General features: G+C 42.3%; 3 protein-coding genes across 3 annotated transcripts; 1 reads left to right on the forward strand and 2 right to left on the reverse strand.

The window, feature by feature from the left end:
• Window positions 1–115: 115 nt before the first annotated feature.
• Window positions 116–5,464, reverse strand: aarsd1 (alanyl-tRNA synthetase domain containing 1). The gene is made up of 12 exons (XM_086140804.1): window positions 5,343–5,464; window positions 4,627–4,755; window positions 4,374–4,533; window positions 4,243–4,300; window positions 3,996–4,152; window positions 3,209–3,325; window positions 2,962–3,092; window positions 2,802–2,868; window positions 2,528–2,619; window positions 1,970–2,024; window positions 1,801–1,895; window positions 116–409 (listed from the first exon to the last, which is right to left on the reverse strand). The coding sequence occupies exons 1-12, from the start codon at window positions 5,379–5,381 to the stop codon at window positions 271–273; spliced, it is 1,239 nt and encodes a 412-aa protein (XP_085996930.1). The 5' UTR covers window positions 5,382–5,464; the 3' UTR covers window positions 116–270.
• A 451-nt stretch (window positions 5,465–5,915) lies between these two features.
• Window positions 5,916–7,431, reverse strand: ptges3l (prostaglandin E synthase 3 like). Its single transcript, XM_086140805.1, has 7 exons — window positions 7,265–7,431; window positions 7,050–7,163; window positions 6,878–6,944; window positions 6,682–6,780; window positions 6,395–6,484; window positions 6,237–6,299; window positions 5,916–6,105 (listed from the first exon to the last, which is right to left on the reverse strand). Exons 1-7 carry the CDS (start codon window positions 7,297–7,299, stop codon window positions 6,097–6,099), a joined length of 477 nt encoding a protein of 158 aa, XP_085996931.1. The 5' UTR covers window positions 7,300–7,431; the 3' UTR covers window positions 5,916–6,096.
• A 766-nt stretch (window positions 7,432–8,197) lies between these two features.
• kat7b (K(lysine) acetyltransferase 7b) lies at window positions 8,198–14,209 on the forward strand. Its single transcript, XM_086140272.1, has 14 exons — window positions 8,198–8,382; window positions 9,306–9,456; window positions 9,552–9,800; window positions 9,912–9,994; window positions 10,134–10,217; window positions 10,367–10,465; window positions 10,724–10,834; window positions 11,029–11,220; window positions 11,399–11,488; window positions 11,586–11,726; window positions 12,221–12,314; window positions 12,550–12,696; window positions 12,889–12,995; window positions 13,371–14,209. The coding sequence occupies exons 1-14, from the start codon at window positions 8,365–8,367 to the stop codon at window positions 13,470–13,472; spliced, it is 1,668 nt and encodes a 555-aa protein (XP_085996398.1). The 5' UTR covers window positions 8,198–8,364; the 3' UTR covers window positions 13,473–14,209.
• The last annotated feature ends 4,107 nt before the right edge of the window (window positions 14,210–18,316 follow it).

The following is an 18,316-nucleotide window of genomic DNA, read 5'->3' on the forward strand; positions in this document are numbered from 1 at the left end:
TTTACAGTAAGTTTTAGTTTTTTCTCATTTTTTGGGGGAAAAAAAAAACAAAAAACTGCAAAGTTAGATTCACTTTTATGACATGACATAAAAACCAACAGATTACCCTGTAATCTACAGTTCAAGATGTTTAATATTATATGTACATGTACAAAATAACCAAAATGTAAAAATGATACATGTACGAATCATTCAATAATATCCAGAATATTCATATTTACAGCTGATATTCTTTCCCTGAAGTGCTTTTTACTCGGACCTTGTTTCAGTTTATTGTTCCTGTAAGGTGGATTGATTGCAGTGCTGCTGCAGTAATGCCTCCACCTCCCCTCTTCGTGCCAGGCTGCCGGCTTTGCCTTGGAAACGCCCGTTCTTTCCGGCCCCCTTTCCTTGGAGCAGCTCTAAAACCCTGAGGGGAGTGAAAAAAAAAAAAAAAAGGCCATAAATTAATAGAACTTTAATTTCTAGAGCAAGGTCAGAGCCCATGCACTTTGAATTCATATCTGCAGGGAACTCATAACTACGGCTTCCCTTGCAGGCAGGGAAGTTGTATTTAGATATTCAGATCTCCACGCGAAGGTTGGTGCTGATGTCTGGGGAACCGCAGAACATCGCTGAGTGTGCAGCGCGGGGAGCGGCGATGCATCGACAGTCGTGCAGCGGTGGGAGTTAGAGGGAGGTGCAGGCCTCCCAGCTTCCAGGTGAGAGTAGATCGTAAGGGATATAATACCTTATGCAGACGTCTGATGAAAATGCTTCGACATGCAGCACTGGAAAGTCAGCGGCTCAGACACACCCAGGGATATGATATCCCAGTCTCAAACAACAACAGTCTATTCAGGAACCCAAGGTATTACTAAAGAAAACCTAGACACGAGTTGGCAGATATTACACAGAAATGGAAAACACCTGCGATAGACTAGTTTTCAAATGTATATGTCATTGAAGAGCCCGTGCTTTTATAGGTTAACTTCTGTCAACGACACACAGGGCCTGCACACGGACCCCTTGGGTTTTGTCACAATGTGGATTTGTCGGTCTTCCTGACATGTCTGCACCTTGCAAAGGTGTTTGTGTGTTTGTCAAACAACGGTGCCTTCTGAAGTGTGAGATTACCTTTACACAATGCCAGGTTGAAAGGGAAGATTCCCCTTGAGCATTAAGTATCATAGGTTTCAATACAGACTGAAAGAATTCACAAACGCACTAAGAGATTTCCACAGCCGTTTTCTATGCAGACTCCACAGGCTTAAGAGGGAATAACCACTAATCATCTGCCAGTCAGCAAGGCCTATTGAAATTTAATCTGGGGACACACAGGAAATTAAAGAAAAATCCCAATCTGAATTTGCCCAAATAGACAGGACAGACTTTTTTTGAAATAGGAATAGGAATTCATAATCTCACTCAATCATAATAAAAGGTTTTCCTCAATATTTCTGCTTTCATGGCTTTTCCCTCAGTCAGGGCACAGGAATTGAGGTGAACAGAGTCCACGGTGGACACCACACCCTGCGTTCTCCCGTTACCTGGAACATTTTTACCTGCATTTTAGGAAATGGGAAAGAATTCAGCGTAGATTACACCAAATCCACCAAACTAGGCCCTTAATTATACTCATTTACAAATAAATAAGGGCAGCGGTCTAAGGCTGATCTATATGCAAGCGCGTGGTTTCCTGATTTTATTCTTTTCACCACTCTCTGGTGCACAAAATGCACTGCGATCACTGAGGCACCAGGCGTGTTGGAAGCCAAAAATTAAAAAGGCAAATATTAAAGATACAAGGGTGTTTCCTACCGTGGGCCCATTTGAGCTACTTGTTCACAAGGTCCAGCCAGTAGAAACAAACCGGGCCCCTTCTCCTCCCCGACGGTTAGGAAAACGAGAGTTTCCTGAAACGGCAAAGGAAAACACTTACCATCTGAGAGACGAAGAAAAAAAAATTGCGGTCGGTTTATATTCCTACCTCAGTGTTTATTTCATTGGCAACGATATTCATGAACTCATTGTCCGCCTCTTTTCTGTGGACAGAAGAGAAAACAAATCATTTTTCGATAAAACCAAACATGGATGTGAGAACGGGTGAAGCGCTAAATGGGTGGCGACCATGTGTGAGTTGGTATCTGCTCACCAGCTTGAAAAAAGGAAATAACACAAATATCCGCTGGCTAGTAAGGGGTGGGAGCTGGATCCGAAAAAGTCAACTGTCTAGAGGTTTGAAAAAAACCAGCACTTTTCCAGCATTTTTCAAAACCAGACCCTAGAAACGGATACTTTCTTAACAAAGGGTTTCAGCATACAATATTAAATATATATACTATATTGCATATATTGGGGATACACAAGAATTAGACAAACAGCACAAAACAATACAGATAGAAAACATGGTATGAACAACAAACGGACACACCTACAGATAGGGTTTAATATCAAATTCCTCATATAACTTTTGTGGGGTTAGTGTGCCCAGTGTGTATATCCAGAGCACTTTCTGTTTTTTAGAGTTTAGATCTACTTTTCTTACTTGTGCAGGCTGAAGACGTTGCCTCTGCAGGGGTCGTTCTTAAAATTCTGGGCGACGAGAACAGCCATGTCGCGGAGCAGGCTCAGGTTGGTCTGTCACACACATTTTACGGATGGATAGTTAAAAAGTCTGCTCTAAGGAAAAAAAAAAAGTTTGGTATTTTCTCACAAAAAAATAGGTAAATTAAAGGTAGCTTGTAATAATAGCCGCTTCCGCGAATTCTGATCGCAGAAATAAGTGTAACATGTGACTGCAGCAAACAAACTGTACTCACTTTCTGTAGTAACTTAACAGATTTCTGCAACTTGTCAACCGCGTCAACGTGCTCATCGGGTCCGGTTCTATTCGGGCCCAACATGCAAAGAGTGGTTTTCAATGAAGATGCTGTGCATTAAATTGAGTTAATATATCCATTCATTCGACCTTGAACTTACTTGAGGAGAGAGACCAGGGAACGTTCTGTGCTGTAACTTTTCGCCGCGTACTTCATTACTCGGTTTCCTGCCAGAAAGACCAAGTTGGTCTTGTTTTTCTTTCCTTTCTCCGTCCCCAGCAGTTTTATTACCTTTGAAACCCGATGAGGAGGAGGAGGAGGAGGGGGAGGAATAGTTTAATGGTAACAGTTTGATGTTCCGTGACATTTCAGTGTCTTGGACACCCTGCGTGCACGGGCTTGCGTACCTGTAAGTGACTGAGGTTTGAGACGTGAGTTCCGCAGCACATATTTGCATCAATGCCCTCAATATCAATGATCCGAATCGGCCCCGCATGGTCCTCGGGCAGTCCGCGACTCCTCACCTGAATCACACACACATTACATGCAGCGTAATATCACTATAAACGTGACATAGTAACATCATTTCCGGACTATTGAGTGCACCTGAATACAAGCGGCACCGGCTAAAAATAACAAAATAAATATATGTAGATATATAGGCTGCACTTGGGTGTCAACATTGTGACGTGAGATATTTACACCAACTTTTTTTTCAACTTTTAATTAAACACACCCCGCTTAGCATCCACAAATACATACTGGAAATGCTTTTTTCCCAACAGTGCCTGGAACACGGCTGATGAAAGACATTAATAATAAATAACACAAGAAAAAGTCCATCCATCCATTTCTTTATAAACGCGCTCTGTCCTTCTCCAACCGATCACTATCCTCATCTTCCTCCCACGTACTGAAACCATGAAAGTCGTCGTCTTCGGTATCAGAATTGAACGGCTTCAGAATTTCACAGTAATTTCATTGGTCCGATGTGACGAGGCTAAATGTTTTGGCAGCACGAAAATCCTTAGCCCCCAAAAGATCCATAAATTAGCCGCATCATTGTTTAGGTGTTTAAAGCGTGTGAAAAAAGTAGCAGCTTATAGTCCGGAAATTCCAGTAATGTGACTGTTAGGTCAATGTATGAGGTTCTTTAAGCAGCAGTACGTTGAATATCAGCCCACGTGAACTCACTTTTTCTACCGCGGGATCATCGAGTGACAGGAGCTGAACAGAGACGGGGGTATGCGCTCTGATTTTCTCATTTACAACTTCCTCCAGCTCCTGGAGCTGGCTTGGCTTCACAGAGGGAGTGTCCAGTTCAATGGTGCTCCTCTGACGTCCCAGTTCCCTGGAAAAAAACAAACAAAAACAAAGCATTGGCGTCAAAGGAAGCCACGGAAAAATCAGTCAGAATCTGGAATCTGAATGTTGTATTTACCAGGACGTAGTTTTGTATCCAAACATCGCATCTGCCAAAGCAGTGATCAGATGCTGACCTAAAAAAAACGACAACATCTGTCACATCGACCTCGAATCTGCCCGGCGCTTGATAATTATTTGTCTCCGCACCTGAATGTTGCTGCATGTGATCAAACCTCCTGTCCCAGTCCACCTTCACCGTCACCTCCTGACCCACCTCCAGGGGAGTGCACACAAAGTGCACGGCCTCTGGCCCCTGCCTCGTCACCCGCAACACGGGAACGTCTCCGATAAGCCCGTGGTCATCGGGCTGTCGAGAGGATAAAGTGACACGGTGGGAGACAAAAAAAAAAAACGCCTTTTTCCTGCGTGAGACTAAAATATTTAGAAATGATACACTTACTTGACCACCTCCTTCAGGAAACAAGATGGTGTCTTGGAGTTTAACACTGAAGCCCTTCAGCGTTTCTTTCTTCCCATTGATTTCTTGTTTGAGCTCACTCGGGCTGCAGGACACTACAGTGGACACAAACTAAAAAGAAAAACCAACACATGACAATATAAAGATGCAGAGAGGAAGCAGAGGCAGCTTATTATTTTAAATGTGAGAATAAAAACAAACTACAATTCAGACACAATATGAAGATGGTACTTCATTACTTTGACTTCACACATTTACCTAATGAATAAATCTAAATTAAGGCTGTTAAGTGCATAACCTCCACCTACCAATTATGTGTCTATAAAATAAAAAGTTTATATTAAACTAACAGTATCACATGTAGTCATTAGGCAATAAACCTGTATTGGTGCAGGCCTACAACAACAACAACAACAACAACAACAACAACAACAACAACAACAACAACAAAAGTATAGTATCAACTCATGTTGCATCGAGGTTTTAGTAATTAAAACATTTTCATTCAGTTCCGGCTTTGAAAAACGTTCAGATATTAGAATTGCATGCATTTTGGCTGCAAAAATCTCATGTGTCCTGAGGTTGAGCCATCATGTTTACACCGCTCTGCTGCATGCACCGCTAGCATGCTAACCGTTTATTGGCGAACTACTTCTTTAAACTGTAACAAGTTAAAAGTCACAGAAACACTGACATACATTTGTCATATAACAATCTCGTTGACACTGAAATGCCATCCCGGGGTTTCCTCGAGGAGAAAGAGGGGGACAAATCCCTTGGAAATAGGACCAAAAGTGCAACGCCGCTACAATATGGCTGTCAAAATTCCTACGGATAGCAAAATAGTTCAAACAGAACAGTTGTGACTTTTTGTTCTGTTCTCCAGGAAATTAAATTAAATTAAATTAAATATTAATTGAATGTTTGCTTACTGCTAATTGTAATACACACACCTTGTCTTGTAGGACAATTGATGTAAAGCATTTATGCAAGAGTATATTTAGAATTCAGGATTGTCAGCTAAGTTGTAAAGTAATGGAATAGTTTTTTTTAGGTGTTTCAATAAATGTATTATTCTTCAAAGCACCTCAGAGTATGAGAATAATGCAAACATGACATCAAACAAAATGAACAGTATCTAAGTTGTAACATAGTAATATAATTATAAGGCATAATAATGATTTAGCGAGGATGCGACACTGCAACTGCGACGCATTATCTAGAGACAAAAAGTTGGTCATAAAATTAACAAAAAACATGACCACAAAAAATGGGGGAAACAACTTATTTTTTATTACAACTGAGTGTCAGTGCACAATATATATCTCAATAAATAAAAAAACATACAAAATATAACAGTTGTGGGGCTGTAACACATCAGTAAATAAGCAAATTTTTCTTGCAGTAAAACTTGCAGGTATTGGCCTCCAACACACGGACATCGGTGCAGGATCAGTCTGACTGCGAGGCAAAAAGAAAGGAGAGGAATAAATACAATAATGAAATGATGTGAAAATAAGAGCGATTCTGCATAAGACCATGAAAGCTCAAGTTCTGGGTCTTTTCCCAATATTATAATGCAAAAAGCTTACATCACTAAGGTCTCCCATATCTGGTATTTCTCCTTTATTACTAGTAGCCATCTCCTGGATCATCTGGAAAGTGGAGAACAACGGTGTTTTAAACACTAGTGACACCGCGACTTTTTACATCGATCCGAAATCTTTTAAGGTTTTCCATCTTCGCTCACATCTACATATCTGTCGTACTCTTCCTTTCCCTCGTCTTCCTCGTTCTCCCAGTCTCTCCAGTTGTCAAAGTCAACAGAAATCCAACTGGGCTGCGTGTGGACAGTCAAAACAAAACAATGAAAAAAGGTTTGTTCATCAGGGTGTACAGCGGCATCTCATATGAAGATTAAAAAAAAACAAACGTGTGTGACATCAGCTGATTTGTCTCTGGGTACATAAGAATGATCGCGACAAATTCCCCCGCGGGTGTTTTGCTTTCGATCAATTTCAGCGTGTATGCACTGACCTTGGCGAGGTCTTTTTGAAGACGAGGCCAAGCGACATCGGGCGTCACCTTCCTCAGCAGGACGTTGATGGTGCGGTCATAGACCCTCTCTCTGGAGTCCTTCCAAGACATTTAGGGGATGAGCACACACTTATATAGATATTTCCAACGACCACAAAGCCTTACATACGACCGGGACCGAAGATGATAGACCTACATTGATATGGATTTTGTCGAAGAAGTGCAGCTCATTGTAGAAAACGTCATCCGTGTCGTTTTTGCAGCTGTTGCAAACGCGGAACAAAACCATCAAGGGGAAAATCTGACATTTTGCTATTGTTTGCCTTTTCAACCAACAGAAAAGAGTCTTGTTTCCCTTGAAATCTCACCACAAAATCATTTTCTCTGGCTGGATATCAACCCGGACGTCTTTGGGTCTCTGAACCTTGAAGTTAAGGGTGACGTACTTTTTTCTGTCGAACCACACCACGTTAGCTGGTTGGCTGTCGGTGAAAAGAAGACTTGTTAAACATATGAATCGAGCGCGATGTACACTCTTGTCCTTTTGGTGCCACTTCTTCATTACGAATGCCGTGGCGCTTACCTTTCCTCCGGTCTGACAATCTTTGGCTTGTTCATTCTTAATCTTCTTCTTTGACAACTTTATAATAGTTCACTGTTTATCCCTTTAACATAAGAAACTAAAAAGCATGTGGCACAGGATTACTAGCTGCCCGCTCTGAAAGTTGACAGATCCTCTAAGCTATTCATAGACCATCTGGTATCAGCTGCTAGGGGTGGGCGCGCCTGCCACAGACCACCCCCGCCTCCCTTTTTGGTTTGCCGTGATCTTTCTAGAAACAGATGCATTTTCTGGTTTTGGTGGGTCTTCAGAAGATGCGGTTGCAGAACTGTGATTGATAAACAAATGTGAGACCATTAGAAAAACAAATCAGAAAATATTCAATGTAAAAGACTTAAAATGCACAAAATGGTACTTCCTATCAGGCATTATTCTTCTTTTTATTTATTTACTTCTTTACTTCTTTGATTTGCTCACTGCATCAAATTGATATTCAATCTCATATATTGTCTGTAAAGAGTAAAGGCAGCATTATGGATAAAAAATCGCTTTATTCAAGATGGAAAACGATGACTGAAAATGAAAATGATAAATATAAGCACATAACCTTGATAAACAAAACAAAACAAAACAAAAAAAACAGGTTGTTATTAGTTTGCGCCAAGGCTATAAATCCCTCATGGTCCTTTGCGCAAATATTCATAATTATTAGTTAATTACAGCACTCGTCCTGTTTCTTTTTCAACATGTAGGGTGGTAAATTATATTTGTGTCATAATTAAATACTCACGCTCCCGCAAATTATTATTAAATGATTTGTAATTAGCAAAGAATGAGGCGTCAAACCACATGTGATGACGTAGGAACTCGGCAGTGTTTCGGTGCTCTCCGAGAATGTCGCCCCCTGCTGGCCTGGATGAGTAATTACAAGACATACACGCTTCTCACCGGAAACAGTCGTTGTGTGGGGGGATGGCCGCGGGATAGACAACCAGGGAGCGCTGTCTGTGTACACAAACTTCTCTCCCCTTTTTTAATAACACAACGCGAGAAATATTGCTTTTTTTATTCTTATTTTTTTTTATTTTTAAATTCAGACGAACCAGCTTTCGCCACTGAATATGCCTCGCAGACGGCAGGTAAGAACTGTTAGCCAGCAAGGGTCCAGCAGAGGGTAACATTAGCTTTGTTGAGTTACCTTCAACGTTAGCTGCGGTTCGTTACTTTCTCTGTTCGGGGTTTATGTTCCCATTAATTGTTTACCTTATTTCAAAATATGGCGAAGCGCAGTATAAGTGGCGTGAGTACTTTATGTACCCGCTGTCTATTCAACTTATTCTCGATGGAATCGGTTGTGTTTTGGGGTTAATCAGCCTCAGCTAATTTAGCTAAAATGTTCTTGTTGAGTGGGCGGTAACAAGTAGCTAAACAAAATATACAACTATATCTGAGACAATGCGATGAAACCACTTTATTTTTATCCATGGAAGTTTGCCGAACTAACCATGAGGACCTTAGACACTTGGTTAGCACACCATTCGTGTCTGTCTGTAGGGGGTCGAGAAGATGCGAAAGAGAACATTTAGAACTATGAGAAATTCAAATGCAGTCTGGTGCCACAGTTAGCCGTGTCAGGGAAATGGGGGCAGTGTGGCTAACGTCAAACGCTAAGCTACCACACTCGCGAACGTTATTTCACCAAGTAGCCTTTCTGCATTAATTGTTAAATATCGAAACTTTGCTACGCTCGAACATTTTATGGTGTTAACAATGTATGAATTCTGATAAGTAGCCGTTAGCCTATTTGCTTAGCACGGCGTTATGCTGCTATCAGGAAGCTGTCAGGCCTTTCCCAAGCAGGTGATAATCATGTTAAAAACCTTTGTTTCATGTTATGGGTCCAGATTCTGTGTTGCTTTTACTTTGTATTCAATATCCATTTTATTGCAAGAAATCCTAGTGGATAGCTCCTCGATAAATAACGTTTTGTTGTTACAGGTGACAGCAGGCAGCTTATGGCTTGTTTATTTCGCATGTCTCATACATGTGTTTATCTTGACAGCGACATATGGCTGGGAGTGGGTCAGATGGAACGGAAGACTCCGATTCCTCTGCAGAAAGAGAGCAGACCAATAGTTCAGAAAGCGATGGGAACCGGTCAAAGAGACAGCGCCTCACCAGAGCCTCCACTCGCCTTAGCCAAAGTTCTCATGGTAAGTCAACATTTTGGCTAAAGTCAACATAAAATGTTTTTTTTTTGTTTGTTTGAGCTTTTTAAATCAACATGGTGTCACTCTTTTTGCATTAGACGCTCAGGACTTGAAGCAAGCTGCCGACCATGACGAATCTCCGCCCCTCACACCCACGGGGAACGCACCGTCCTCTGAATCTGAGCTTGATATTTCCAGCCCCAATGCCTCTCATGATGAGAGCCAGGCCAAAGATCAAGCCAACAGAGATTCAGATAAGGACCTCTCTCACCGCCCCAAGCGTCGCCGCTGCCACGAGACGTACAACTTCAACATGAAATGCCCCACACCGGGATGCAATTCTCTTGGTAGAATCCCTGTCTTTTTGCAAATGTCACCTATTACCTGGTCAACAACTCCCTTTTTGTTTATATGATTTATAATGTAACATTCTGTGTGACATTTCTCCATGTGTCCAGGTCACCTCACCGGCAAACATGAGCGCCATTTCGCCGTATCGGGTTGTCCTTTATATCACAACCTTTCTGCTGATGAGTGTAAAGTAAGTACCTTAGAGTTGTCTGCATTCACTGTGTTTCAATCATACAATAAGACCAGGCGCCTTAAAGCCAGGGCTCAACCTTAGCTTTAAGGTGTGCGGCGCGATTTGGGGCAGCATTTGTTAACAACTTTATTTTCAGGTGAAAGCCATCAGTCGTGAGAAACAAGAAGATGAAATGAAGGGGCAGGAGGAAAGCAACTCTCGTCACGCAACTCGGAACCAGGTCTCTTGCTCTCTCTCCTAAATGTACTTACTGATTGATTGCTATGATGGGCATGGCAGGCAACAGATTAGAAATACTCTCCAATGTGATCAATATATAGTCTCATGTTCCAAGGTTAAATGCCAATGCATTTCTTGCGTGTTTTTCAGACACCGACGTCAAAGCAAAGCAAATACAAAGAACAGGTAGCAGAAATGAGGAAGGGGCGAAACTCTGGACTGCAGAAAGAACAGAAAGAGAAGCACATGGTACAACACCGCCACTTCATTTTATTCATGTTCACCTGTCACTCTTGCTCCATCATTCAAACTTTATTTAAATAGCCCTTTTCACAGAACCCGGTAAAGGGTTTACACAGTTAAACACTCATTGTCCAGCATGCCTTCTGGGGCCATACTTTTGTAACGTGATATTATAATTATAGATCCTAATTGGAAGAATCTGTCTCCGTTTCCACATGCGAGATATTTACTTGGTTGGATTGTTTTTCCCCGCTTGATTTGCAGGAGCACCGGCAGACGCACAGCAATACCAGAGAGCCGCTGCTGGAGAACATCACGAGTGACTACGACTTGGAGTTGTTTAGGAAAGCCCAGGCTCGTGCTTCTGAAGACCTGGTAAGGAGTTTTTTTGTGTTTTTTTTATTTTATGTGAGTTCAAACTTGTTAGAGGATTTAAAATTTCAAATACTTTGGTTTGAATGCTACAAATATTGTGAGACGTATCCCCTTGCTTTTTGCTGGCATTTGCTACATCCATATGGCTCTTTTAAATCTGACAGTGTGGTTTCTTAATGCATTCTATCTTGTAGGAGAAGCTGCGTATCCAGGGTCAAATCACAGAGGGAAGCAACATGATTAAGACCATCCTGTTTGGCCGCTACGAGCTGGATACGTGGTACCACTCGCCCTATCCAGAGGAGTACGCGCGCCTGGGTCGCCTCTACGTCTGCGAATTCTGCCTCAAGTACATGAAGAGCCAGACGATTCTCAGGCGGCACATGGTGACAAACACAAACTATTATCTTTTCATAGACAGGAAATGTGCTTACGAGTGCAGTGTGACATTTCTAACCCAAGTTTATTTTCCTGTAAAAAAATGTTAAAAACCATGAAATACCATATGCAGATATATTTTAATATGTTAAGAATAAAAACAGGAATTTGTATTGATGCTCTCAGGCCAAGTGTGTGTGGAAGCATCCTCCAGGGGATGAGGTGTACAGGAAGGGGGCCATATCTGTGTTTGAAGTCGATGGCAAAAAGAACAAGGTAAGGAGAGGAAAAAACATTTATTGCTTTGCGACTTTGTATTACAAGAGGATAAATTAGCAGAAGTGTAAATGAGGGATTACTGTCTTCTGCCTAGATCTACTGCCAAAACCTGTGTTTACTTGCCAAGCTCTTTCTGGACCACAAAACGCTTTATTACGACGTGGAGCCTTTCTTGTTTTATGTCATGACTGAGGCTGACAACACCGGCTGCCATTTAGTTGGATACTTTTCCAAGGTAAGTACAAGTTAATTGTAGGATTTTAATGCAATATTAAAGAATCATTAAATTGAATACAGTTTCAGAAATGCTTTTGAGGAGACGTGGTCCCCTCACTGCAGAGTATTGATTTGCTTCAACACGAACGTTCTGATTGTTACATCACATTTGGCTTCGGCCCCTCGGGGAAATGCCTGCGTACACATAGTGTTACGCCGTGGCTGAAAGCTGACACACACAGGTTTTAATGCATCCGTTCCGCTTAGATCCACCGTCCTCTCTCCGCTTTAGATTCAGCTTGTCGATTCCTCGTTCGAAGAAAAACATCCTCCAAATTTGTTGTCATCCAATCAATTTGAAGGCACATTATCCTCAAACGGTTCTCGACCCCAATGCGCATAGAAGTCACCGATTCCTCCTCACACATGCAAAAGAAACAAATTAACACACAGCAACAAATCTTTCCATGTGTCACTTAGGTCTAACACCTTCTTCCTTTCTGTCATTTCAAGGAGAAGAATTCCTTCCTCAACTACAATGTTTCCTGTATCCTGACGATGCCCCAGTACATGAGGCAGGGCTTTGGCAAGATGCTCATAGACTTCAGTACGTTTCCCTTTTAAGTTCTGAACACACCACGTTTGTCGTCTTGACTGATAGCTATGGAGAGTAATATGAGCTGCTGGATACTGTCCAAGTTTTTTTTTTTTAACCATGATTATTATTGGTTTCATTTATTCTGTTTAAACGTATTGCTGACTGTAGGAACTAAAAAAAAAGTTCCTGCAGTGTTAAGTCTGTTTAGAGAACATACATTTTTAACCCTCTTGCTGACTCCTAGGCTACCTGCTGTCCAAAGTGGAGGAGAAGGTGGGCTCACCAGAAAGACCCCTGTCTGACTTGGGCCTCATCAGCTACCGCAGCTACTGGAAGGAGGTGCTTCTCAGATATATGTATAATTTTCAAGGCAAGGAGATCTCCATCAAAGGTGAGGGATAAAACAGAAATAAAGTTAATATTCATTCATGCCGCACATCTGCATTTGTCTTACTGTGTCTCGTCTGTGCAAGAGAGTAATTTGAGAGCGTCGGAGAGTGTATTTTCGTGTCAAATGGCCGCTGTCGCATCAGACTTGTGGGAATACAGAACAGTATTTACTGTTAATATTTGCTTGGTGTAGAGATTAGTCAGGAAACGGCCGTCAATCCAGTGGACATCGTGAGCACCCTGCAGTCTCTTCAGATGCTGAAGTACTGGAAGGGAAAACACTTGGTGTTGAAGCGACAGGTAAGCTACTGCCGCGCGTGGTTTGTTTTATTATAGAAAAACAGAAACCGTGGTGGAGGAATGTAAATGAAATATAAGGAAATAATTTAAATCCAGAATCAAAGTTGCAGACTGGTGAAATACAGTCCGATTATCTACTAGATAATAACAGCCAATTTGGGAGACTGATTCCAAAGAAAGGTGAATGTAAACATAGATGTAAATCACTAGTTTTTTAGCTGAATACGATTTTAATGATTTTTTTTTTTTTTTTAAACTAGAAACTGCCTAAAAGTCTGGAATTCAGCTTTTGTGTCACAATGACGGAGACATCGCATTTCTAGGTGGCCTTGAATGTTTGTCTCTGAACGCATCTCTGCTTACCTTCCCGTCTAGGACCTGATCGACGAGTGGAAAGCGAAAGAGATCAAGAGAGGCAACGGCAACAAGACCATCGACCCCAGCTCACTGAAATGGACTCCTCCCAAGGGAACATGAGCGCTAAGATCCTCAGGCTACTGAACGAACTGTCCCCCCCCCCAGCCTCACCAGCCACAAGTAGCCTAGACCAGCTGTCTGTCAGCGATCAGCCGCTCCTTCTTTTTCCATGAACCCCCTCCCATTTCCCTCCACGTAGTCACGTCATGGACCCTTTTACTTTTATATTTTACTTTTGACTCGTTTTTAATTTCGAGCATCTTTTGTTCACGTTGACTCGTTTTCGACTTAAAACAATTCAAGGCCTAATTATTAGTTTGTCCTTTTATTGTTTGTAACTGTACAAGTTATGAATGTTAGATGACAACAGACACGAATGTTTTGCTTTTCTCATGCAAAGAAATTCCTATTTGGCAGTATTTACATGCCTGTTATTTTGTAATTTCTATGTAACTGCATTTTGAGGGTGATAGTCGTTTTTGTTTGGCATATACAAAAAAATAGCTCACGTGAATTGAGACCACAGGCGGAGTGTGTTTTGAGGCGTATATTTTACGTAAGAATCTTTGGTTGGCATAAAATTGTATAGAGCATAATGTTGTGTACTTCTTTTTCTGGCTCCATCAGTACAAGATTTCGACCCAGTCCTCTGGGAGACCTGCCAAATAATGGAATTATAAATTCAGATATTTTGAATTGCTGCGAAAGAATTGAAAAAAAGAAAAGAAAAAAAAAGACATTACCACTGTAAGAATGCACAAAAATAAAACAACCTCAGGTTTTTATTTTTTACAAATTCAATTATACCTTGCTTCTGTGGTTTCTTTGAAGCATCTATTGTAGTGGTAGTCATAGACTGAATTACTCTGGTTGGTTCTGTAATTGACAGAAACATTTTAAATGCAACATTTCAATGGCAAACTCCGTGTTGTACTTTTTTTCCATAATAGCTGTTCGTGTGTATTTGCGATTTTAATATTTTTAAAATGAATAAAGCTGCCTTGTTATTTTCAAACAATCCTAATTCTCTCCGTGTTTGCTCACCCCCAAAGGAAATGCCTTTCCCCGCTGGACGCGCGAACGCCTCTCCTTCGTTTCCTGGGAGAAAGAAGTATCGTCAGGTAAAAGCTGCGGCAGGAAGCCGCCACCACTAACAAAACAATCGGTAATTAAAAGGAAAAGCATTTGTAAACTTCTCTTTTAGGTTGGCATTATTCAATACAGAGCTATACGCCATTACCTCCTACTCTCGGGAGTCACCAGGCAGCAGTTGTGGACAGTAACTAAGTACATTTACTTAAAATTCGAGGTAATTGCACTCAATAATCTCCATTTTGTGCTGCTTAAAACTTCATTTTCACTTGATCTCGCAGGGAAATGTTTTACTTTCATCTCAGGACACGTCTGATTTCTCTAGGAGGTTCAAAAATATTTGAATCTTCCTTTCTGCCGTCCTATCTACTCATCATCACTTTATCCGACCGGGAAGAAAAGATAGATTGGACAAAGGGTAAAAACCCCAGCTGGGGATGAGAGGTCAGGGGTCACCTGAGCGTTTCCCCATGAGTCCGTGGAAGCGATTGACTCTGGATTTCTTCAGCAGACCGGCCATGGGTTGGGTCAGTCCCGCCTCCGGCGATCCATCCTGCCAAAAACAAAACCGCAAAGACAAATTTCTTTTGTGGAAGCTCTCGATATTCCGTGTCGATTCAAGCACGTTGACGGATAATCTCCCAGTCCTCCGGGTTTCCTTCGGATCGCGTAAATGCTCACCTGCCGGTCTCTGAACCGCCGCTCCTCCGCTCTGGAGCACAGCCCCGGATCGGCTCGCAGCAGCGCCACAAAAATAACGACGGCGAGATGGATCTTCCAATTATCCATCTCGAGATTGAACAAAAGACTAAATGGCTGGTAAAATGCGAGGCGCATTTATCTTTTCTGCCCCAGGCGGTTTCCAGGGTTCTTATTTTATACCCCCCCGCTTCAAGACCCCGCCCCTCAAAACAGGATGATGCCCTTACATCGCGGTCAATTGTACCCACCCCGATTTGTCTCATTGCATTATTAGGCTTAACCCAAGATACTGATATGATATCCATGTTTAACTGATAGTGGCTGAAAGATTCTGTCCTTTCTCATATTGAATTCAAGTAAATATCACTCAAACTTTTCACGGTAACCCTTCATCCCCTATTTTATTGGTGCTCTTTAATTGCCCCTTAGTCTAAAAATATTCTCTCGACGGCCGTGTGTAATTAGTTCTGCGATAGCGACGAGGTGAAGAACAGGATGTGCAGGTGCGCTTCGCAAACAAAACCGTCTGCTCGGCCGGAAGTTCTCGGTTTTGTGGATTTCTCGCGTTTGTGTCTCCAGATATACCACAGACGTGAACATTAGGGAGTTCTAGCTTGTATCTCGACTCATCGGATGGCATGAAATGTGTTTACATGATGCTTTCCATTCCGACCTCATCCTCACTTTCATATATGAAAGCTAAAATCTTTTTTTTTTTTTCAAATTTTATTGGCTAATACATCTGTAGGGGTTGTTTATTTTTCATCTTCAGAGGACGTGTCACTTGTTACCGAACCTTCAAATACTCTTAACTTGCCCGGCCATTTAAATTCTTTTCAATCAAAGGTGAGCTCTCCTGCCTGCCCTCTAGAAATAGAAATTTCTAGAGAGGCAATTACTTGACAATTGATGCTCTGTTGCAAGCGTGCACTCCAAACAAAGCTGACACGCACATCAAATGCTTTGATCCGCGTACAGGTGCAAGAAAAGCCTGCGACAATTAGGCCTGAAAGGCAATTACACCGGAACGGCCCTTGTATGCGCATAGTCGTACGCACGGCTCCCTTGGAGTGCTGAATCAAAAGACATCGCGGGCGCGGGATTAGCATTTGAAATGTCTGAGCTACAAAGAAGCGGCCGCGGCAACAGCACGACGCATTTCCACGTGACGTGGAACAGAAGCTGCGTCCGGGGCAGGTTGCTTCAGGATTCGCCCCGGCGTGTGTCTGCATTACTCAGGCGTGGATTTCCCCGCGCCGTTCGCCGTCAAAACTAGATTTTGTCTCGCTGCTTCAGTCTGAGATGAGAAACGTAATTGTCGTAGATCGTGTTGTTACAAGTGAAACGCGCAGGGGAATCAAGAAATGCGAAATGTGATACATGATTGTCTTTTAAGGCCTGAAGTCAAATAAATCAAGCTCGGGCACAGAACAGAAGGAGAAATTGATATGAGTGTAACCCTTTCATGGTCTGATCTGTTTTTTGCCCCCAGTTGAACTTGGCTGTTGTGAGAACGGTTGCTCGTTTCTGTAGCACCAGTGAATGTTGGGAAAGCTGTTGCGCTTGCTGCAGAACAGAGACTGAATGAATGAATGAATGAATGAACATTAATATTGTTTAGACACTCGTATTAGGCTTTAAGTCCCCACTACTCATTTTAAGATCAGGTGAACAGCTCGGTGAATCTTATCAGGATGCAGCAGCTTCAAAGCATCCAAATGAAATCCTCTTATTCATCTTCCGATATTGATTTTTGTTTGTTTTGTGCAAAGTCTCATTTTTAAAATCAGCACACAGCATCATGTTAAACTCACATGACGCACATAGCCGTTCGTCTGAACTGCTGTACTTGTGAATGAAAGGGCCGTCTTTTTATTTTTAACATAATTTTGGCATAATGTTGAAATTAGCTCATTTCAATGCGGCTCAGATTTCAGTCAGGTGTTGCCGGTATGACATTTATCAGCATCTCCTCCAAGAACTCAGATTTAGCCAGTTTCCGGTGATGATAATATAATATTGATGTAATTAGATCCAATGTTTGTCCAATAAAAATTGTTGATCGAATCAAGCGTAACACAAGCTACCCGGGAAAGACACGACTCCCGACGGCTCCCGGGGAATCTTCTTTTGTCCGCCTCGTCTCTGGCACTCATTACGCGCGTTCAAACGTCCCTCACGGACAACTGACTTTTAATTTGATCGAATTTACAGGGCCTTCCGAACCAATACGACTGCGGCTGTCCGTAAATTATCGCAGAAACACGGCCCTGTGTTATTACGCAGATCATTATCCCTCGGGGAAATCGCCCATGACAGATTCAGTATACAGTATCTTGACGCAATTTGTCTGTGGTTTGAAGTAATAAAAAACATAATCTCCCCCTATTCTTGTGAGTCCTGCGAGTAACTGCTTTCATATGGCATTTGCGCAATACCACATTGTTAATGCACCGGCTTTTCACTGGCTTTTCCACAAGGATCTCCCGAGTCATCCAGGAATCACTTTTCAAAAGCCACGTGCGCATACGGCACAAAGAAATGACGCGCGGCGGCGGCACTTAACCGAACCAGCCGCCTGATTTGCGAGAGCTAAGGGCCGTAATCCCCTGTTGACAGATAAGCGTGTTATCAGACGAGTCGAGCTGCACACACAAACACACTCCGGCGGCGTGATATCATCACCTCTTTAACCTGTCCGAGTAGCTTTAAGGCCCGGCTGCTATCTCCACACAATCTGGGATCTTCACGCGGACAAATTAGTCGGTCCAGGGGACTAAAGGGGGCTTTTTCCAAGACCGGGCTGTCAAATTTGTAGCCGAACAGGAAGCAAATCTACACATTTAATGCAGTTCAACGTACGTCAAAGGTTTAAGTGTTTGTTGGTCGTTGGAACGTCGTCCTCCTGCGAGAAACATGTTTGTCGAGTCGACTGTTTACGAGCCCAGGAATCCACGTTCCCCGCTTTATGACGACGTGTTTTTCCAGCTGACTCATCACCTGACTCATGGTTTTTGAAGCTCGGGTTTCGGCAAAGCGCTTTATCTTTCCAGATATTGGAAAAAGACAGTGGTCGTGGGTCATCATCCGAAATCGTCGGTAAAAAGTTG

The sequence above is a fragment of the Fistularia commersonii genome, chromosome 33, assembly GCF_037954325.1.
Source record: "Fistularia commersonii isolate RoL2024-O1a breed Wild chromosome 33, RoL_Fcom_v1.0, whole genome shotgun sequence".
Taxonomy (NCBI): Eukaryota; Metazoa; Chordata; class Actinopteri; order Syngnathiformes; family Fistulariidae; genus Fistularia; species Fistularia commersonii.